At 41.3% G+C, this 24,421-nt stretch overlaps 1 protein-coding gene across 1 annotated transcript in view; it reads right to left on the bottom strand.

The window, feature by feature from the left end:
• Positions 1–23,655, bottom strand: part of fstl5 (follistatin-like 5) — a 133,298-nt gene extending 109,643 nt beyond the window's left edge. Inside the window, exons 1-2 of the mRNA XM_080773268.1 lie at positions 23,530–23,655; positions 12,144–12,174 (exon numbers count right to left, since the gene is read on the bottom strand). Of these exons, the coding sequence (XP_080629394.1) occupies positions 12,144–12,174; positions 23,530–23,571 (73 nt within the window). The 5' untranslated portion in view covers positions 23,572–23,655. The remainder of the gene's footprint in view (positions 1–12,143; positions 12,175–23,529) is intronic.
• Positions 23,656–24,421: the final 766 nt, after the last annotated feature.

Here is a 24,421-nt window from a genome sequence, read left to right as displayed (position 1 = left end):
GTTTTGTTAATGAGGCCCATTAATTTAAACGTTGACAGTTAATTATATTATGTATTGTATTTATTTTCAGAATGTGCAAGGTGCACATTTAAACACACAGTAGGTCCTGACTCCTGAGACAAAATACCATGGACACTTTGAGACCCCGCAGCCTTCAGCAGTCTCTGTAAGGAACCGTTTCAATATTTTTTAAAGCTGTAATCCAGGCCCAGGCGGTGGCGTAACCGTCTGGGCACCCGACTGGTAATCCAGTCGCAGTGTGCCGCGGGTTCGACTCCCGAGCCCGACATGGCCTTTACTGCATGTCTTCCCCCATCTCTCTCCCGTTTCCTATCAGCCTACTGTCTGTCCCTTCAAAAAACCAATAAAAGGCGTAAGCCGCAAAAAATATCTTAAAAAAAAAAGAAAAGCTGCAATCCATAGGCTAACCCACCTGAGTTTTGAAACCCGAGCCTCCCGAGCGATCACCAATATTTCCACTGTTGAGCTATAATTGGAGAGCACATTTGAGAATGGGAGTAGTTTCTATTTGAGTTTCATGCAATGCCTCTTGTCCACCAGTAGGTGGTCTTTCCCAGGCCAGGACTTCTACAACCACCTCCGTTATGTTCATTATTGTATTACCGCACAGTACCCTATCATTCAGAATGCTTGAATCATGTGTTACTAACCAAAACATGTCATGTTTAAAAATAAATATGTCATGTATTGAAAGGTTGAGACATTGAAAGCTGAGACATTGAACACATTCTTTATCAGAGAAACCTATATTTATAGGTTGCTCTGATAAAGACCTGTATTAAAAATGTGACTTGAGTAACAATACATAAACTATTGGCATCAAAATATACTTTTACTTAAAGTAAAAGTACTAAATATCGATTTAAAAAACTTTCACAGAATATATTATTTAATGTAGGCTAGAGTGAAATAAAAATAAATGTCTTATTTCAAGTTTTCGCGATGCAACGCACTGTGAGCTTGTAGATCGGCTATTTTCAAAAGGCTGAAATGTATATTGGGCTGAAGTGGCTAACGTTTTTTTTTATGTAGTGGAGTAAAAATACAATATTTGCCTCTGAACTGTAGTGGAGTACAGATCGTTACACACTATCTCTATAGTCATGTGTTCAAGACGGATCTGTCCGATATTTCATATTCCATCCTAATTGGCTAACATTGGCTTTCAAAGTTTGCAGGATTGGCCCGTTTTGAACAAAAAGCCTCAAATCATGAACGCAGCGTGCAATTTACATGAAATCTTTCACAGACTTGGCTGAGGAGTATATCCCACCCTACCTATTAAAAAATAGCAGATATACTTAAGCTCTAAAGCGCCACACCGAGTGCTGCGCTATGAGCTGATCTTTGAATATATATATATATTTTAAGCGAACATTTGCAATTAAAATCTTTGCTTCTGGGGGTCCCTGGAACAAAATATTTTGAGATGGGGTTGGCGGCCAATTACATATAAGGTAATTGTGGGGCTCCTTGACATGAAAATGTTTGAGAACCAATAATACAGAAAACCGTTACCATAGGAAGAACAAGATGAAGTCCATCTAAATCACACTGCTGACAATGAATATAACCAGTTATCAGACGGACGATAAAACATGGCACTGCTCACTGTTTGCAGTGGACCAGGCAGACCGTTGACTGCACTGTACATCAGTATTGGGAGGGTCTGAGAGGCTTAGCCTACAATTAGATGCAGGCCTTATGTGACAAATGGGCTCGTTTATCCCGAGGTTCCCACAGAGCTGCATTCTGATATGGACAAAATGAAAGAGAAGCCAAGGAGACTCATTTAATCATCACCCCCCACAGACTGAAACATGCTATTTAGAGTGGGGGTTAATGCATTTTGGTTTACATTCAGTTGGGTTTGTGGGGATGGGGGCTTAGTGGGTCTGGATTTTCGGTGGTGAGGTGACCACCGAACTACAACATGACGTCACGAGCCGTGGTGAAGAGCAAACCACCGCCACCGCCCCAGGCCTTCTCTCTGTTTTTACTCACCACCGCTCAACGTTATTTCAGCTCTGGTGGTCACCTCACCACCGGAGCGGTGCTAACGGACCGTACTTATTATTTTCATTTTCATGGGGAATAAAACAAATCTCGGGATGCCGGTCATGGCATCCATTGCAAAGGTGAATTATTCTTGTTTTCTCGGGGTCGGTGCAGAACCAGTTAATATCTGACTGAACTTCCCATGGTGAGCAAAATGTCTCCATGTTAAATTAAACAACAGTAAGCTGTCTTTCTATTTGACAGGATCACAACAGCTAGGCCAGCCCTATAAACGTGACTGACAGGGTACAGTGATTGTGATTGATGGAGTTACGCCATTGGTCGGCCAAGCGAGTGTTGATTTCCCAATTGGCCGTTGCTCTTTCAAAACGATTCTGCGCGTTTTCTGTTATGCCATCAGGGGCCGTTAACAGCGGCTCCACGGTCTTCAATTATGCCCGCAGGCGTCTTCAATCATGTCCTCATCATCCTTATAAAGTTATCTTGAAATGAAAAGCCCTCTAGCAGGGTTAGCATACATGGTCCAGACAAATACTAGAGTTTCCTAGGGATTTTAACACAGACTAAGTTACAGAGGGTCTTATGTGTGTGTTTTTGCTTTTATCTTTTAGTCTTTAGTCAGTTTTTTTACTGAGTGTACAGTACATTGGTTCAACGTTGTTTTAAAAGGGCTCTATAAAAAATAGATTGGATTGGATATAGGTTTTGACCTAAGAATAGAAGAACAGAGTCATCGAGGTGGAAGGGGAAATCATCAATGTTTCAAACGATGCAGCAGAGAGTTCTAGCGGGGGACTGCATGGGTTTTATGCCGGAAATAGTTCCTTCATAAAATGTTCATGACGTGTACTGTTTACGCCCCGCAGGACAAGTCAAAAAGCGTTGCGGTGTCACAGTTTAGCAATTAGGAGGCACAGGAGGTGGAGTGGGGCCGGCGTGGGGGTTGCTGGAGGAAAAGCATGTTCCAGCTGGTGTTCACTCAGCTCTATCAGTAGCACTCTGCTAGCTGGGCAACAAATGACTCCACAGCTTGAGTGGACAGATGGATTTATCTGAAGCTCGGGCAGAGTCAAAATAACCTCGGTACTGAGGCACAGAGATGTTTTCCAGTGAATTAGTGAGAGAGCCCTCGTACAGGAAGTGATAAAAGCCCACATGCTAGCATGGCCCAGACAGACAGGTGCCCTGTAAAAGAACATTCTGACTGTGAGGTTAAATTGGCGATGTCCCTCTTTGCGTGGGACAGTGCCTCATTTCCAAGACTTTTCAGGCAGACGTCCCACAAATCGAGACCCTGTCCCACATTGTGACTGGCAGGCATCAGTGTTTAAAAGCCCAAGAGTTAGTCTCCTAATAGTTGGCCTTCTGCACTGTCGTCTGGACACAGGCTGGGGCGCTAACCCATACTGCTCACCCGGGTGCCCTCTACATTCCGGCTGTCACCCGTCTCTCTGGTGGTCACCAGACTATACCTGGTTGTCTATTCCTATGAGTCACTATAAATAGAAGAACTATAACAAAAAAGCATCACATGGATGCACCTGGGATGTATCCTCTCGAACATCATACCCCTCACTCAATTAATGCAATCAATTTTAGTCTGTCTTTTTTGTTGCTGGGGCTAATTGGGTTAATTTCATAACAGACATTTTGACAGGACAGGTCAACATTGCTGAAGGTCAACATTAAATGTGGGTGTGTTTAATTTAGGTGTACCGTGTTACCAGCATGGTTCGACCTCACATTATGTCAACCACGTACATTTGCACACTGCCGCCGCCGAATATTTCGTCTGTATAACGTTTTTTTTTTTTTTTACCAGAGTCTATTTTATCCGTTTTCCGCAGCTGTAGCTTGGGGTCTAGTGGGGACTGGGGTGTTGGTGAAACATCCCGTGCACCAGTGGACAATGGACTTTTTCACAAAGCCACCTGTCATTACAGCAAGGTTGGCAGGCCGCTGGTGATGATGAATATTCAGCTAATGCAAATATTGGCTTAATTCTCTCTAACACAGCAGGTTTCCAACGATTGCAAAGGAAGGCAGAAAACTTTTCTCTTCCTCAGCACTATTCCATCTCTATATTTCAAATAAAATCTCCCGCTTGAAGTGACGGAAGTAACCGGATCCTGTAACTATCAGGGGACTTTGGAATTGTTCTATACGGGACATAAAAAGTGCTTATAATCCATTATCAGAATTAGACTTATTTTCCATTAAAACAAGGCAACTTAACCACCTAAAACCCTCTATACTGTAACTGGACATGAGTTATATTACCTCTGTACTTCATTCATTCTTTTTTAACCTCCACAAAATCAAACTATAGAGAGAGAGAGCAGGGGAGTGACACGCATCAAAAGCCGCCGGGATCGGGACTCACATTCAGGCTACATATAATTGGGAGCCTATAGGTGCCCGGTCCGGTCCAGTCTGATCCGGTCCGGGCCTACACCAAATCTCTTTGCAGATAATAGCCAATTTACTAGCGGCTATCTTTTGGCAGATATTTGTGGCAGAGTTGTGCACTCCAATTAACTGGACACAGAGCAACTTAAATTGCTACCCACACAGATTGCTGCAGGGAAGCCACAGGGCTAATAATGGTATTAGCCCAAGTCTTGTTTATTTTGAACAGTAGTGGAAACAAGCACTCACATTTTTTACTTAAGTAAAAGTACCAATACTGCAATATACTGTATACTACAAACAAACAAAAAAAGCATGCAAAAAATTTACTTGAGTAAAAGTGAAAATGTATTGTATAAAAATGTACTTAATCCATTTTGGGCGGGAACCCCTTTTGGTGTTAGCATTATGTTATGCTTTAGCTATTGAAAAATAGCAGATCTACAAGAGCATAGCACGCCACCGAGTGGTGCGCTATGAGCTTGTAGATCTGCTATTGTAGGTCTGCTATTTTTGAAAAATCGGCTGACATAGAAGGATGTAGAAGACATTTTTAGAATCTGACCTGCATTGTGAGCACGTAGATCAGCTAGTTTCAAATGACCTAAATTAAGCCGTTAATGTATGTTTTAATAATAATCAAAATCAAATAAAGTTTTCAAATAAATAATAAGTGAAAGTACAATATTCGGATCTGAGATGCAGTGGAGTAGAAGTAAAAGTATTGAACATTGGAAAATATAGTTAAGTAAAGTACAAACACCTCAAAATTGTTCTTAAGTTCAGTACCCTGGATTCGAACTCCAGCTTGAAAGTCCAAAATCTTAACCACTGGACCAAAGGGATATCCCTCTGGACCAGGGGAGATATTAGAGTTTTGAGGCCATCAGGCAGAGGCTCTGAGCCACTCTGCTACACTACCTTACACCTACAGTATACAGTATAGGTGCAGTATATATATGTACAATCCTATTTAGGTCACAGCCACTCGTTGTACCCTGAAGGATTAGTGGGTCGGAGAGATCATGAGCCGACTGAGCGCCCAGAGCTCATACAGGAACCCAGAGGGCCAGCACAACTCTTTACTTCCATTGACCTTGGCCCAGAGGATTGAGCTCTGTCTGTTCTAGGCTAGCCTGTGGAAGACTGTGTAAGCAGTGCTGTAAAGTAACTAAGACATTTTAGTGCAGTACATTTAGTGCAGTACATTAAGTGCTGTACTCTAAGTACAATGTTGAGGTATTTGTTGTACTTGAGTATTTCCAATTTCCGATACCTTTACTTTACTACTAATCTAGGAGGCAAATATTGTATACTTACTTTTTGTAAATTTGGATTATTATTACAAAACATACATTAACCCATTCTGACCTGAGATCAGATTCATACGAGGTTTCCACTGGGACACACACTGGTCTGATGAACCCATTCTGACCTGAGATCAGATTCTAAAAATGTCAGTCGTTCTTCGAATTTTTCAAAAATAGCAGACCTACAAGCTCGTATCGCGCCACTCGGTGGCGCGATATGAGCTTGTAGATCTGCTATTTTTCAATAGCTAAAGCATGACATGATGCTAAACACCAAAACGGGTTCCCGGTCAGAATGGGTTAACCACTTTTATATACCGGTACATTTCGGCCATTTGAAAATATCCGATTTACAAGCTCACAGTGTGCCGCGACACATTGATTGTACAACACCTAATAAAATGCTCAAAATGTCCGTGTTGATCCAGTGTCCTCTCCTCCTTCTCATTATTATTTTGAAAACTTGAAATGGGACATTCTGCATAATGAGTACTTTAAGTACATTTTGACACCAAAAGTACATTTTGAATTCTGGACTACTTGTAACAGATTATTTATTTCTATATTGACGTATTGATTTGACTTAAGTAAAAACATGCGAGTCTTTTTCCACCACTGACTGGAGGAGAATGGAGGGCAAGGATTACAATGACACGTGTGTTCATCACACACAAGGGACAAAGGGCTCTATTTACGTCCATGCTAAACCCCTTATCCCTAAACTTATTTGCCTTTTTTTTTTTTTTTTTTACTATTTTGAAAAACATTTTTGAATAGATCAAATAATTAATTAATTATCTGCCTTTATTTTCTTCTTTCAAATTATTTGATCGGCACAAAATATTGTGTTTGATTTGTCACGATCCGAGTTCGGCTTTGTCTGCGGTGTAACAGTCTTTATATAAATACTTTTTGAAAAGCCTATGGAGAAAATTTCATTTCCTAGGCCACTCGTCGTTCTGAAAGGGGGTGGGACTGCGACGCTCTATACACCAATAGAATAGTATTGTACAATACGATGTGGCATGCACATGGTATTCATTTGTTGTAAAATAATGTATCAAATATTATACTGCTCTTCCTCCCACGTTGGCCACGTTTTACTTTATAAGATTAGCACCATATTTATAAGTGTATACCATAAAGTAAAAGTATACATAATAACGTCTATTTATGTATCATCACCTATGAGGTAAAGCACCAAATCAGTTTATTGGTACAAGGTATAGGTGGATAGACATTTTTAGGTCACTTGTCTTTGGATCCACCTCTTCAGCTTTATTCAATGGCAAACAGGCAGTTTCTTTCCTCTTTTTTTCCTTTTTTATTTTACAGTAACTGTAAAAAGAATATTTTTATATATTATATGTTAACAATAAAGCCCTCTCATTGCTACGCAGTGCATTCTTAAAATAAAATATACATAAAATGAATAAATGCAATGCTTCCCTCCTTGGCCGACTACAGACCGCACCCTGAATCCCAGGTAACTTGATTTAATTGTATAAAAGATATTACAGATGAAAAATTGGCAAAGACAAAGAGAGGAGGCTGGATGAAACAACAGGGAGTCTGTTGTATATGAAAAATGCTGTGCTCCACATTGTTCAGCGCCAAGCTCTTCTAATACCACTGAGCAGTTATTAAAAGTGTAACCAGGGACCCAGGGGCACAGTGTGTAATTTTAGAATTAATATACAATTTAGGGCTCGCCGTTCGCAGCCCCTGAATTATTCAAATGTACGTCTGCTGTGCGAGTTTGGGTCTGTTGGGGGGCACGAGAGTTGCTGTGCATACAAATTAATAAATTATGTCATCCTAAGACATAATTTATGCCTTAGGATGACACAGGCAGAGGCAACCAGTGGTGGAAAAGGTACTCACATGTTTTACTTAAGTAAAAGTATCAATATTGCAATATTGGAAATACTCTGTTACAAGTCCGACCGAACCTACCAGGATTCTTGGAAAGGTTTGCGTTCATCCCCACGAACGCTCCTAACTGGTCCTGGCCCATGCAGGAGCTAACTATTTACATAGACAATGCCTTGGTCACTTCGGTTCCAACAACCTTGGTTCCTCAGCTCTCATTCAAAGCACACATTACAGCGGTCACTCGATCCTGTATAGGTTTACACTCTATAACATTTGACGAATTAGACCCTTCCTCAGTCCTCACCCAGGAGTCAGCCCAGCTCCGTATCACTATCCAGACATCAGTCATATCAAAACTTGACTACTGTAACTCTCTCCTTACTGGCCTACCGGCATGCACACTTAAGCCTCTCCAAGATGCTACCGTATGCTACTGTTGGGAGTAACATACAGTAGTTCAAAAATGGTGGTTTGCACTTTGCAGCCATGAAAAGCCGCTGAGAGGAGGAACATTCAGTGTACGGTACATCCAATTACAGGTGTGTGCGTGCGTGCAAGTTCTCTGAAACCCAAATCTGTTCTATTCCAGTCTGTGTAGTGGAGTTCATAAAAGAAAGGGCACAATAAGTTTGTGCAAGGTGAGGTGAGGTCCATAAAATGTCAGTCTCTGGGGTGGCGTAGGAGCTCAGCTCATACTGTAGGAACCACCACAGCCTGGATTTCATAATGTTTCTACCACTGAACAAGTAATAAGTTTGGGGGGACTATGAAAAATCCCATCATGTATTTCATTTGGTAAAATTACTCCACACTCACAGTTTTTATTTATTTGCTCACAACCTAGGCCTATATAAAAGAACAGTTGGTGCTCGGTGTGGCAGGATTGTTTTGGAATTCCAATTACAGTGCATTCTGGGAAGCGGACAGCACTATTTATGTCTGTTTTTGTCTCATTCATGCTGACATTCCATTTTTGTTTGGTTCATAGGCGGCAGCATTCCATCGGACTGTAATTGTTTTTTGGGGTTCCAATCCGCTGCCTAAATGCGTACATCAACGACAGAAAATGCAGCCCACACCAGAACACAAAACAAGACACTGTGGCAGCCGGCAGGGTAGAGAAGCTCTGTCCTTAAGCAAAATACTGTTACAACTGTACTGTATTACACTTAGGAGCCTGCTGCAATTAGACTGTACAACTCCTACCCTGGCTGACTTCATCAGCCTGTATGGGGGAATGAGGGGATGTTAAAAAAAATCAATCGACTGGACTATTTCCTAGATGTCAGTTTTATTTATTTTATGATACCCTTTAGTAATGCATGTGTTTTTTTAGATTGCTTCTTTGTTGTTTTGACGATGAGAGCTGCTGTGATGCCTTAATTTCCCCTCTGGGAATAAAGCACCATACACAACTACCAACCCTTTCCTCGAGACTGGAACATAAATTACTACATGGCCTGTGAACTGGCTAGGATAACTGCTTCATGATATTGTTATATCATTGACAAACTAAATTTGTTTTGACTCTTGCTAAGGAAATTAAGACAGTCCGCATTTCAAAGTTGGACATATTTCAAAAGGTAAAATAAATATTCAGGAAGCTTCCAATCCAAGGAAAGGGCTTGAATTATTTATGTTTTCTCTCTGCAGTTTGCTCCTCGTCTCATTAATATCCTGGCTTGGGCAATGAGTTTGCTGAAAAGTGGCCAGAGTGAGATGACTCCTCTCTCTCTCTCTCTCTCTCTCTCTCTCTCTCGCTCTCCTCGGCTTACGAACACGCCACATTAAAGTGAATCACAGCAGACAGCTGCAGAACGCCCTCTATGATAATGCCTCCTCTACAATTTCAGCTTTGACCTTCCCACGTGGAGAAAGACAGGAAGACATCCACTTAGCATCCCCTTTCAAACACTTAGTGGTCGACAGGTTAGGCTGTAGGGGCCCACCTTTCACCTGACACTGTCTTTTATCTAGAGGAAGGGAGCTAGGGGGGTATCAGACAGGAGCCAGACAGACGAGATGCATCTCTCAGACAGAGAGAGGAAAACCTGCTGCCGCTGCCTCACACCACCTTGTTAGGTATACGTAGAGTGATTGGGGTTAATGTTGCGCAGGCAGATTCACTATCACTGTGTGCACCACTGGCAGTTTAGTTGTCTCTGAAGAAGTTCAACATCGGCCACTGGTTTAAAATTAACTGCTATAGTGTTGTCTGAACACAAACATTAAATGCCATTGACAATGAATGGAGAATTTACGTCATGTGCCTGAGCAAATCGGCATATGTATGTCGGTGGGGACCCTTGGCCAATAAGGGACCACCATTCTTGATGATGATGATGTATGATGATGTACAATGATTTGAGCGCCCCTCACTTCACACGGGTGTGATTGTTTTTATCCCACGATTGTTTTGTAACCCATTTTTTGCGCCCAGTGTAAATTTTTAAATGCGCTACACTCCCTGGGAGAGCAACAGACTGACCTCAATGCATGAGGAGTCCAAGCCGCTTCTTTTCACCTGACAGGGGGGAGTTTCCCGGTTGGGCGTAGCGCGTGGAGGGAACACGTTATTCCAACCAGTTCCTTTCCCCTCCATCAGGCGCCCCGGCTGGCCTTGAGTAGAGCAACGATGGCCTCCCAAGACTTCGCCCCGACACTGAGTCTCGCCCCAACCTTGGCTTCCTCAAACCGTTTCACATTCATCTCATTACGTTTCAAATAAAACTTACGTAGAGGTGTGGTCTCTTAGTGAAGTAGTCAATTAATCTAGTGCTACGAAATGTGACTTAGGCCTATATTTTATCTATTATCTACGTCCTAGAAATTATTATCATTCCAATAATATGGCATATGTATTTCAGCCAATAAGTAATGGCTGAGGTAATTGCTACAGTGTTATTACATTCTATCATAAAGCATACAGGTTTTATTAAGCTTTTCAGAAGCACATAAAAATGAATTGAACAAATATGAATTGCGAACGGCATACAAAATGAAACAGCAAATGAAGGATACTGCCAGAGGATCCTGCCAAAGGATGCTGGCGTCTCCCTGCCGTAACTGGATGCATGCACTAAATCTATGTGTGAATTGAATGGATGAAGTCTCTATTCAAAGCTCCTTGCAGCTAATTCTCTTTTTTCAAGCCGACATTTTATTGTACTGACGGAGGAAGTGCTTTCTCTGCTGCTATATATTTCTCCCGTCTCCGCCATTACACTCCAACCCACCCCACCCTCCAGCATTTTGGTCGATACGCCATTGAAGATTCTCATTTTCCATGCCGTATCGATGCACTGATGAAGACACTTGAAATGAAACTCAGCTTTCTATAGCTACAGTAATGCACAAGATTGGGCCATGCCCATGACACCTCTATTACAAAAGAACAGCCTATGGATAGATAGAAAGATATCATACCACAATGCAGGGATCGTTCTGAAATGTCTGTTTTCAAGCCACAACCTGAATGTCGCATTGACCATGAAATCAGGACCCAAGGTCCAATAAACTACAACATAATGCTCACATCTCTATCAGAAGAAACTCATGTTTTGCTCCTGCCACTGGTTAAGAAACAATGCTCTATATACTGTATTGATAATATAACCAGGGGAGAAAAAAAATCTATTTCCAACGGATTGCAAAACTTTTACCAGCCAAAATGTGGCTTCCGTGTGTTCAGAATTGGACAGATCTGCTGCGACTGATAGAAAAGACAGAGGGAAAGGCCCACAGTCATTCAACAATTCCATCTGGTGGAATTAATTGCTTAATTCTTCAGTTTTTCACTATTCGTTCATTTTTGCTTGACCTCCGGCGTAGTTTTCCCTTCTTTGTTATGTCCCTGGAGCCAGGCCATAACTGCTAACAATAACAAGTGGATGGAGTTCATTTCTCGCTGTGGCTGTGTGCATCAGTGTTGATTTCGTCGACTAATACTAAGACGAAAAATGTTCATCGAATACCTTTTTTCACTGACGAAAACTAAATGGAAACTAAATGAAAACTAAGCTATGGTGACTAAAACTAAGAATAAATATAAGGACAATTTAGTCAACAAATAAAAACTAGACAAAAATGTTAGGAAGGGACTAGTGGACAAGAGATCCAGTACAAGTCATTTTACACTTGGTTGCATGCTGAAAATGGCCAGTCTACAAGCTCACAACACGTCGCAGCGCGGCACGTTGTGTAAAGTGTAAGTGTAAAATCTGTCATTACAGCGGCATCAAGACCCGCCAAAATACATTTTAAAATGTATTTTGACACTTAGTCGCCTAAAACTAGACTAACACTAAAACATTCCAGGTGACCAAAATATGACTAAAACTAAATGAAGTTTCAGTCCAAAGATTATGACAAAACAAAAAAATGGAAATGTTCTGCCAAAAACAACACTGCTGTGCATGTTGTGCTGGATAATTCTGCTTTATGGAGCAAACAACCGGCTAAGCTCTGTTCAGAAATGAAAGACAAGAAAAGAAAGATTGCAAAACCTACCCTTTATTCTCTGGCTCTCTGGGACGCCATCCTGCAGAAACAAACAAACAAACAGACAAAATGGAATCGATTAAACAAAGCCATGACAGATAAAAAAAACAAACACACATTTTTAATTCAGCTGAACATAACTCAGTGTGTTAACCCATTCTGACCTGAGATCAGATTCATACGAGGTTTCAACTGGACACACACTGGTCTGATTAACCCATTCTGACCTGAGATCAGATTCTAAAAATGTCAGTCGTTCTTCGATTAAAAAAAAATAGCAGACCTACAAGCTCGTAGCGCGCCACTCGGTGGCGCGCTATGAGCTTGTAGATCTGCTATTTTTCAATAGCTAAAGCACAACATGATGCTAAAACCAAAATGGGTTCCCGATCAAAATGGGTTAAAGGACGACTGCACCCATTTTCAACCCATCTTCATATAATTGGTCCTCACTAATGGTCATGATAAATTGGTACATTTGGTTCTGTGTCTCATAGGAGGGCTGTGGTGGACACTTAATTTTTTTCTTTAGGAACGTAAGAAGAACAATTTCTTCCATTATAGCTCACTGTTTCCAACGAAAGAAAGCCTGCAGTTTCTACAGTATAAGCTTGGATTCCCGATCGATGATGTCACTGGTAGAGCGGGTTTGTGAACTGTCCACAGCCCTCCTCTGAGACACAGTAGATGCGGTAGACAAAAATGGTACCTATTATAATGAGCATTACATGAAGATAGGTTGAAAATGGGTGAAGTTGCCCTTTAATAAAATGTCACATGGTGTTTACACTTTACATGCATGTTTATATTTTATTTAACCTTTAACCAGTAAAAAACACATTGAGACTGAAGTCTCTTTTACAAGTGTGAACTGGCCAAGAGAAGAGGCAAAATAAGTGACACAGCTCTGCCAGTAACAATAAATACAACACAATAACAGGACAAACATGTAAGACTCATAAATACAGTACCCACTACCGAAGAAGCTCCAAGGTAGAACAGGAAGGTCCAACACAACCAATGTCACGGGCCAAGGCTAAACTAAGCAACGGAATGTGCTAATAAACTACAAAGCAAGAGAACCAACATTTGCTATACATCAAAGCAGGAGCAATGTTTGGGAAGTGTGCCCATGGCAATCCTTTTAAAGCTCACTAGGGGAATCACAGAAGCCAGTTTGAGTCTGGTCTGTAGGTCATTCCAAGACCAGGGTCAAAAAAGAAATCAAGGCTTTTATTTCCAGCCTCAGATTTTGTTTGGGGCACGACATAGCGCAGCCAAGCATTTGATCTGAGGTTGAGAGAGTTTTGGACAAGTTCAAATTTAGAGCAAATTGTAAAGTGGGAGATTAGCCTACTGGCTTTAAATAAGTGAGAATATATATATAATGTAGCAACCAAGTTTCATGTTTTAGTTCGTTATTAGAGAAAGTAAAAGATGTTTCTTCTTTATTTGCTGCTTTCTTTCGTTTTAGGGATTTTAGCTGTTTTTGACAGGGGGGCGGGGGCATTCTAGCATGGGGCTAAAAATGAATTGTTCTATAATAATATAATATAATTACATCTGGCCACAAAAGATCACGGGATCTATTGAAATCTCTGTAAAAAAGAGAAGGCCCTGTCGCTGTTATTTTTGCTCTTTCTTTGAAGCACTTTGAACTGCACTCGTTGTCTGAAATGTGCTATATAAATAAAGATTGATTGATTGATTGATTGATTGATAACCAGCTTTTTGCGAGAAGCATTAGAAAAGCAGGACTTCATTCTGTAGCAGAAACTCAGCGTGAACTTGAGCTTTTTTGCCAAGGCATCAATGTGGTGTTTGAAGTCCAACCAAATCCCAAGTTATATACAAATCAATCAACCCATTCAATGCATTCAATGCATATTCAATGCATACAATGCATATTCAATGCATACAATGCATATTCAATGCATACAATACATCCAGAGTGGTGATGCTTGAGGGAACATTGACTAGGCTATTTGGATAAAATAGCATGACCTTGGTTTTGCTATTTAGAAATTCATGCTGCAATAGACAAAGTCAGAGGCCACGTTTGACACCACATGTTAATCCATGTGTTAATGCCATCCTAGTCAGGTTCCAAGGATTCCATTTGTAAATGTGCAAATTGACCAAGGCTGCACAATCCTTTGGCACTGCAGTAGTTTATAATTCAACTCCAGTGCTTCTTGGGTTAGAATCTGCTAATAACACAGCATCATTTATAAACAGCACTCATACTCATCATGAATTATAATAATAACCATAACACATTATGAAGCATTTTATAATGACAATCAATCAATATACTTTTGATAATAAGCATCTAAAGGGGATCCTGCACCTGACCTCATCAGCAGGATTTCACAGCTAATTTCCAAAACAATGACAGAGAATGATGAGTATAAGTGCATGTGACCGGCCAGTTGTGACAGCCAAATTGAATAAGGATATCTTACGAGGGTCTTGCTGACCCTGTTAACCTTGTCATGCAACGTCCTTCAGAGCCCATGGCCACAGACAAAGCATCAGCACTGCTGCGATATGTGTTATTGTGCTAGAGTTTGGCCCTTTTTAAACATCACACATTTCAACCCTTCTGTCTCAACATACTGTAGCCAACTTGACTATGTGTGATTAAATTAGGTTTCAGAGATTTTCGTGTAATTAACCATGCATTGTTCCATTGTGTAAAATATCTGTGAGTATCTTGTACAAAAGGTGTAATTTCACCCACTCTTTCATACACCGGTGAACTTGAGACGTTCGTTGGCTGATTGCCTGAAATGGATACAACTCCCACAACTGCTGGTATTCTAACCATTCTTAAATGGTCTCAACACTCCCCTTTCGTTTAAAAGAAAGTAATTATGAGTTTACTTTTCTCTGTTTTCTTTCTCTTTGCTTCTCTCTTTATTTCCTTATTTTCCTGTCTTGGGGAAAGACATGCCTATTGCAGTGATGCTACAGCATCAGCAGTCACGCAACTCTATTAGATGCATTATTAGTTCATCTTTTTATGTCACCATTCCTGACCTTTTCCTGACCTTCAAATATGTATTCAAAGATTACAAAAAAATCATGCTGCTATACTGTACAGGGGTTCCTGTCCTAAATGGGTTAAAAGCCTGGTTCCGTTCAGTAGTAATGCACACACACACACACACACACACACACACACACACACACACACACACACACATTTTAATCATTTATTTATGTCCACATAAGAGATACAAATACAAGGACACAAATATTTACAAGGTGCCGTACAGAATGCAGTCAGCAAATCCCGAACAAATACCCACACACCCTTCAGGGGTACAGGTAACAGCGTCTTCGCCATATTTGGCGGCTACCGATAGTGGAAGATATTGCACAGAATTTCGCAAGCCGTTTGGCTGCTTTTTTGGCACACACACACACACACACACACACACACACACACACACACACACACACACACACACACACACAGTGAAAGCCGCCACAGAGAGCTACTAGCCATTTATTATTTCATACAAAATCCAGCCTCTCAACTGATGTATAGTGCATTCATATGATTGGTGCTTGACAGGACACAGACCTTAAAGGACATACATGCCTTTAAAAAGGTCAGGAGAAGCATAAAGGAGATGGGAAAATATACTACTGCAACTGTAGTTACAGTACAGCCCATACCCATTACACTCTGAGTTACAGTACAACCCATACCCATTACACTCCTTTGGAATCTAATTCAGAAAGAGCTTGCCGTGTATAAAGTGTCTCTAAATCATCTGGATTTTGACCACCACCGTGCCAGAACAGCGTTACAGTTCCATTAACAAGAGTGCCATACAGCCTTGCACCTGTAAAAGTATCAATATTGCATTGTAGAACTATACTCCATTACAAGTAAAAGTGCAAAATGTACAAAAGTATTGGCATCAACATGTACTTGTCTTAAAGTATACCAAAAGTAGAAAGTACTCACTATGCAGAATGTCCCATTTTAAAATGTATTGAAAATAGCCGCTCTACAAGTTCATAATGCCTCCTATACCACGACACATTGTAAGCTTGTAGATCGGCTATTTTCAAATGGCCTTAATGTATATATAGGGCTGAAATGGTTTAATGTATATGTTTTGTAATAAGTACATGGAGTAAAATTACAATATTTGCCTCTGAGATGTAGTGGAGTAGAAGAAGTATTGGATATTGTTGGAAATACTCAAGTAAAGTACAAATCCCTCAAAACTGTACTTAAGTACAGTACTTAAGTGAATGTACTTGGTTACTTTCCACCACTGCTCACTACAAACATTGAATATGAAAGAAAGACCATACATTATTGATTCCTGAACTGAAAAGCCTGGCTTTTGCCTGCTTATGCCTCTCTTCTTTTTTTCTTTTGATTGCGAATTCCGTCCTTTCTAGGCCCGTTTCAGTAGGGCAGTGTGTAGGGATGCATTATGCAACAGGTCTACAGTCAATAAGGAGCGAAGTGCTCCCTGACAACCTGCTGAAAATAGCTGGCAAACACGTAACCCCTGTATACGGCTTCACATACAGTATGCACACATTTAGATTTAACCTGTCGAAGCGCATCTGGGTTTCATCAGCAGCTGTGTGACATGCCATTTCAAACAGTTTAAAAGGGTGTTAACAGTATAGGTTAGAGGCCAGCAAAACTATAACTCGTTGTGGTTGCTGCCTGTCAATCACAATAACTTCATAGTGTGATTTGGAGAAGGCTATTTGAATATAGAAATAGAAACGGTTTAAAGTGTATGTGCTAGACAGACAATAATTTTGATTCAGCTTCAGGCTTTGTCCACATATAGCTGAAATGGTTAGCCCTAGAACATGTGATTTTCATAATGTTGCTGATGTCTGAAGTGGGTGCAGGGTCCTTGGGTACTTTCATGATGCTCAGTGTAGCTATAGTATAGTGTATAGTGTAGCAGTGTGTTGCCCTGACCACATCCCTGTTTTTTATACAGGCAGGTGTTCGGGTGAATTTCACTCGCGTTTAGTGATATTGTAAAAAAATATAATCCATACTCCCACAATGGTCTTTTTTCTTCTCTTTTTTTCACTGGACCATTCATTCTCACATGTCCCATGAATGGGTGTACCAAAGGAGAAGGTCCCAGATCCTATTCTATTTTTACGGAATATTTTTTGACCCGAGATCAGATTCTAAAAATGTCTTCTACATCCTGACAGTTTTCTGAAAAAGCTATGTTTCTATGTCAGCTGTTCTTCGATCTTTCCAAAATAGCAGACCTACAAGCTCGTAGCGCGCCACTCGGTGGCGCGCTATGAGCTTGTAGGTCTGCTATTTTTCAATAGCTAAAGCATAACATAATGCTAACACCAAAGGGGTTAAACTAATACACAGATTTTTCCCCAGATTTTGTGCTGCATATATAGCAGAGCATTGTGCTGCATAGCACAGCTAGTCCACATCTCAACATCTCAGCCTATAAGAGCCCTGGGGGGCTTGTGTGACCCTCTTATTATGATTTGTACTAATGCTAGCCTAGTTGCTGCATAGTATGGAGGCTGACTGCTGCATCAGGAAGACAGTGAGGTTCATTTATTTGGTCAAGAGTGATTTCCCGCGGGTGTGCTGCCACTCTGCCAGGCCATGAGCCTCCACTGCTGCTCAACATCTCCAGGGAGCAGAGAGAGAGAGAAGCACCCAACTGTACAACTGCCCTCCTATACGTCTGGCTCTGTAGAAATCAATCAGTGGTGGAAAAAGTACTCACATTTCTTACCACTTTTGTTACACGTAAAAGTCCGGAATTCAAATGTAGTAAAAGTAGAACAGCATTGGTATCAAAAATGTACCAAATGTTGGATGCACTCATTATGCAGAATGTCCCAATTTCACAACAACGTTTTCAAATGTGTAAAAGATTTTTGAAAAGAGCAGATCTACAAGTTGATCGGCTAATTTCAAATGGCCAAAATGTATAGGGCTGAAGTGGTTGATGTCGTTTTGTGGTAATAATCAAAATCTACAAGGTAACTAGCCTGAGCTAACGTGTTAAGTTTCTGGTCTGTAGGGGTGGGTCGCGGCTGAGATTTGCGCACGCCCTGATTGGATCTCACCGATCTGTCCGTCAGCCCTGGCCACTCCTCACCTAGTGTAGCGCTACATCACATCATTTGGAGCGACACCCACCCGGAAGCGTTGACTCCTACTTCTAGACCAAGGCAGCCAATGCGTTCCTCCAGGCTTTCATTTTTCGCGCAGACGAAATGAAAGCCTGGGTATCGAGGCTACAAGGTAACTAGTAAGTGCAGAAAATTGATAAATACTCAAAATTGTACTTAAGCAGCCTAATGTACTTAGTTACTTTAAACCAGGGGTGGGCCACTTTGAAGATGGAGAGGACCACTATATTTCCACCGAATAGCCGATCTACAAGGTCAAAACATGTCACACTGAGACACGTTTTGAGCTTTCATATCCGCTGCTTTTGCTATAATCATTTGAATTGAAATCCTGAATAATGTGTTTCTATTTTTGAATTGGAATCCTGAAAAGTAACCTTTTTAATTTAACTTCAAATGCATTTAGTTATAGTTATGTTAACTTCATGAACTAAATACAAATACATTGGACCAAAAAGTCACGAGACATGCATGGTCCCCAGCCCAGTACGTTGAGAACCCCTGCTTTACACCACTAAATAGAGCTGGCTGGATTACCACGTTTCACTTCTGTTCACCCCCCATCCCCCCGCGCACACACACACACACAAACACACTCTGTTGTTAATCTAGATTTGCCATGTGTCCAGGCGGGCCACCAGGGACAGACACCACCCAGCTGTCTTTCTGTCACATTGACGTCAGTGACACAAACTCACACACAATTTATTTATTTGTTTGTACGTTGTGGCTCAGAGAGAGAGAGAGAGAGAGAGAGAGAGAGAGAGAGAGAGAGAGAGAGACAGGGCGGGGGAGGTACAGTATCTACTGAAAAGTCTGAGTGAGTGTGTGTGTGTGTGTGACTGTGTGTGTTCCGTCTGGTCCTACTAATCTCCAAAGCCACCTGATAGCGACGACAAATTTATTTTCTCGTGACACTGCCAATAGGTCAAGTATCTCCACAATTGATTTTCTTTTTTAAATATTTAAGTAAATTGGGCTCTCAACTGGCTGAACCCTTCCTTGCCAACATTTTTAGTCATACAGTATGTTATGGACCAATGGTTCCCACATTTTTTAGCTCAAGACCCTAAAGAGAAATTCTACATTTGCCTGGGACCCAAATTAGTGAAAATAGCAGATCTACAAGATCTACAATGTCCACATGCTAGATGTCAGTGCATGGTTTCCAAAAACGTATAATGGTAACGATTCTTCTCTGGCAATTGGGTGGAGGTAATGTAACAAAAAAATGCCAGTAGACTTTAATTACAAATGGTAGTGTCTCTCTCTCTCTCTCTCTCTCTCTCTCTCTCTCTCTCTCACCTGCAATGCATTACCGCTGTTGAGTGGTAATTTAACTGTGTTGAGACAGTATCAGTTTCCTGCACCTGACCTCATCAGCAGGATTTCACAGCTAATTTGCAAAACAATGCCACAAAGAATTATGAGCAGAGTGTACTGTACGTGACCGGCGGCCAGTGACAGTCCAATTCCTTCCGTGTGAGCGAAACGTGAATAATCTTACGAGGGTCTTGCTGATCCTGTTAACCTCGTCATGCAATGTCCTTCAGGGACAAAGCATTAGCACTGCTACTGCCATGCCACGGCTGCCTGCCATGCACTGTACATTGGCAAAAGCTTGTCTTACTTACTTTTTAGCAATGACAAATGAATGACTTCTCTTTTAGACCAGTAAGACGCGCAAACGCGGGAAGCGAACGCAGCTGAGACCCTGCAGATCATGTCTGTTTGTCTGTCCCGCTGTTACTGTATATGTGGACCTGGCCCCTTTTGTGCCCATATATGGAGCTGATGATGCAACACACTCCATATTTGGACGTATAGCGGGACAGACAGACAGACAGACAGACAGACAGACAGACACACACACAGACAGACATGATCTTCTAGGTCTCATAGTAAGTGCTCACTGCGTTCGCAATCATTTACTCCAATGAATGTAATGATTGTTGGCATGACTCCGGTCTCTAGTCAGCCCGTTCAACTCAACTGCATAACCACAATCAGCCATAAAAAGCTCAGCTGTGGTTGGGATCTGGAAGGATACTGAAGGTCAAAACAAAATGGTTTATAGTCATTCATCAAACATATCCAGTGAGCACTTCTTTCAATCCTATCACAATAGAAATGCCTCAACGCACAGACTGGTTTGCCGTATATTGACATTTACCCTTCCAAGAGTGGACCTATAAATTGAGATAGAAATACGAGAAGCCTTAACCCATTGACGCCTGGTGTAACGTATACGTTGTTCTACCCTTGATGCCGGCCGTGCTCTCTGTGTCTCATCAGCTATTGCTATACATGTAGCAACATAACTATTTAAAAAGAAAAACATCAGAATTTGAAGGTTTTCAGAAACCTTACGTCAGGCCCTAGAAGGCGTTCCCAGATTTGGCCTCAGGCATCAATGGGTTAAGCGCTTTATATCTGTAGTTTAATGCTTATTCTTTCATCCGATTCTTAGATTTTCTTGCCGGTGCTCCGATAAAGGACAGACAGAGACATTTTGTGTAAATATTGTGTCATTTTTTGAGAGACAAATAAATGAGCCGTTTTCCTTTCTTCTCCCAGAAGACATAACTTATAATAGTATGCAGATGCTGTGATGACATTCCCCCACACGATTTAATCAAAACGGCAGGCACATTCATTTCATCGGAGTTGAGGATTAAAGCCCATGCATCATTTAGTTTTATTTGTTGTAGCTTCTGCGGTCTGATTCCATTTTGTGTATGTGGGTGTATACTGCTTTATTTATAAAAGATAATAGCTAAACAGTAATCGAAATGTATCCGTAGGTTTTCTCTTTTTCGTTTTTTTTTCCTTTTTGTATCAACTAAAATCCAACAAGGTATTTTTGTCTTCGTAATTATAAGGCCAACAAGCAAAGACTAATTTGTTGCCCCTGTTAGTGTGCGTGTGTGTGTGTGCGTGCGCCGTTACGGTTTGATTTCATGTTACGCTCCAAAGACTGAGTTAAATTATTGTTAAACATCTGCATTACGTAATTTACAAGAAGTCTTCACAATTAAGAGAATGTAGAATAAATAGAAAATGTTATCAATGTTTGCCTGTCATCTCTCATATATGGTACCAACATCATCATTGTGGGCAAAATATTATCCAATGATAATCAAAAAGTTGAGTCTGAGAGGCAAAATCTCATCAAATGGTGGTCTGTGTGGCTCAAATGCCCAATAAATAATGGACCTTGATATGAAAAGGATTGAAAACCACTGCTGTTAACAAACTTGTCGCTAGAAGGTCCTGGGTGACTGACAAAGGGAACGATTCAAGTGCCTAATGTTTTCTTGAATTAGCCTCGTTTTAAAAGTCACTTATTTTGTGCTGCTAACTTTGTCAAGCAGTTCTGCTGCTTCAAGCAGCCTAGGCTCAAAGACAGCCACTTTCCCCAGGCATCCATGTTTAATTTAATTGACTCTAGTCTGGAGGACTGTTGGCTGTCTGCCTACGCCTACCCCCCCCCCCCCACACACACACACACACACACACACACAGTCACACACACACACAGTACCGTCCGTCTGTATATTGGCATATCTGCACTGAAGTCAGGCATGTCCAGTCAACATGGGCAAAACATGCTGTTTTGTGCGAATTTGAATAACGTGAAGATCGGCTGCTTAATGTGCTGATTCTGCTGAAGTCAGGCATGCATGGCGTGTTATCAGTCTGCCTGTCGTTGCCAGGGTTTATTGTGCTGACAACGTGTACATGCAAATGTCCAGCTCATCCTGGGCATAACCCGTCTGCCCTCTACCGCCCCATGCACTTGAACTTATACTCGGGTATGAGACGTAACACTCATGTTGAAACATGTTGAGCCCATGCTGTCCAAATGCAGCAGCTTTCCACTCTGTCCAAACGTCTCCAGTCTCTCCTACAGTAATCTTGAGATTCTGTGCTGTACCGAATCTGTCAGCAGGGCCATTCAGAACATGTTTACATTGTTGAAACATATAGGCAGACCACAGGAAATGGAGGGCTGACGGCGTGCAAAACAGGCCAACATCCTGTTATCCCCAGAGGCAAATTCAAAGGAAACAACCAGCAGAGGGCGCTCCCCCCCCCCCCCTTTTTGCAGATGGGTTCCCAGATTGCTTCTACAGTGCCAATCACAGTAAAAGTATCAATACTGCAATTTCACAAGTAAAAGTACGAAATTCAAAATGTACTTAAAGTACCAAAAGCAAAAATGCTCATTATGAAAAAAGTGCGTGGCCTGTTATGGTTGAGACTGAGGTTAGGGGACTTACGTGGCTGGTAAAAACGTATGAGGTTATGGGACTTGGCCGGTTAAAACTGATATGAGGTTACAACTTTTATAAAGTTACGGGACTTACATACTGTAACTGGTAAAAACTAATATGAGGTTATAGAGGTGTCGAAACTATGCTATAACGTGAGGCTTTTTCACACCTACAGGCGACGGGTGCATAGAAGAACAGCCAAGTGCCCGACATACTGAAAATGAAGGGACTCCCGCACACTGTCTTCAAATGCAGTGAGAAACTGCTAAAATATTATGAAAATAGCAGATCTATTGTTATCAAAATGTACTTAAAGTCGCAAAAGTAATCATTGTGCAGAATGTCACAGTTCAAGTTTTCAAATGTATAATGATTTTTTTTTTTTAAATAGCCACTAGAAATGTGCAAATAAAGGGCCAGAATGTATCCTAACTATAATGCCTATCGACATTAACATTCTTTTAAAATCCTACTTCCTGCCAAATCGGCCTCTGTCATTTATCTTATCACCAATATTCTGGTTCCCCAGAGTCACAAAAAGGGAAGAAAATTAAGTTTACAGCTTGCTCATGGGATTTGCCTTGGATCTTATAGTCAGTAAATGAAAATCTACTTGTTTAATGTTTTAAGGGGCAATGAGTATTCTAATCCACACCTACAAAGCTTTGCGTTCCTCTCTTGCCAGCTTCGGCTAGCATTAATTTGACATTATCTTTTGAAAGATGACGTCCCTAGGCACAGGACGGGAGGGAATGAATCAGCACTCTCTTTTTCTTCCGTATTATTCAGATTTAATATGCAGACATCCCCAAAATACACAGCATCTCCCTGTGCCTCCTTCCAGAAGTCTGTTCTAGCCAGCCTCAAAATTGGCAGAAATGCAGAGACCCCTTATCGTTGCAGACAGCAAATGAAACGGAACAAAGTCAATAGCCTACCTTGTGTCGGAACCTCACGACGGGTCGATATTCAGCCGGCATGAAGCCCTCCTTGTCGCTGGGCCTCCCGTCCGCACGAGGTGCCGCAGCCAGCCCCAGCAGGAAGAGGGTTGCCACCCACCACTGTGACGTCCTCATCTGTCCTCCCCTGCCAAAAACCCAAAGCGGAAAGGTTAGCTGTGCTCTCGCCTCCACCAAGCCTAGCGGGGAGGTTCGATTCCGGCCACACAGATCGAGGCAATACATACAATTGTACGCCTTTCAGATCTGCTATTTTCAAATGGCCGAAATGCATACTGTAGGGTTGAAGTGGTTAATGCATAATAATACACATGTACAAAATAGTAACTGAAGTTTTCAAATTATTGTAGTGGAGTAAAAGTACAATATTTGGATCCGAGATGTAGTGTAGTAGAAGTAAAAATACCGGAAATTGGAAATACTCAAGTAAACTACAAATACCTAAAAATTGCAGTACAGTACTTAACCCATTCTGACCGGGAACCCATTTTGGTGTTCAGCATCATGTTATGCTTTAGCTATTGAAAAATAGCAGATCTACAAGCTCATAGCGCGCCACCGAGTGGCGCGCTACGAGCTTGTAGGTCTGCTATTTTTTGAAAAATCGAAGAACGACTGGCATTTTTAGAATCTGATCTCAGGTCAGAATGGCTTAATCAGACCAGTGTGTGTCCAGTGGAAACCTCGTATGAATCTGATCTCAGGTCAGAATGGGTTAAGTAAATGTACTTTCCACCACTGGTAATTAGTCTAGATAAATCTGTCGTTGGTTTTATCTAATGCTATCAATAAGTGACTGTGCACTCAGCAGGGAGATTAAATCTCCTTTTAAATCAATTAAGAGAAAATGGGCGTCGTGAGGACATCGAGA

Source organism: Protomyctophum bolini (assembly GCF_963924005.1).
Source record: "Protomyctophum bolini genome assembly, chromosome: 10".
In the NCBI taxonomy this organism is placed as follows: Eukaryota; Metazoa; Chordata; class Actinopteri; order Myctophiformes; family Myctophidae; genus Protomyctophum; species Protomyctophum bolini.
Note: the sequence above shows the minus strand (reverse complement) of the source record. Positions and strands in the feature narration are given on the sequence as shown.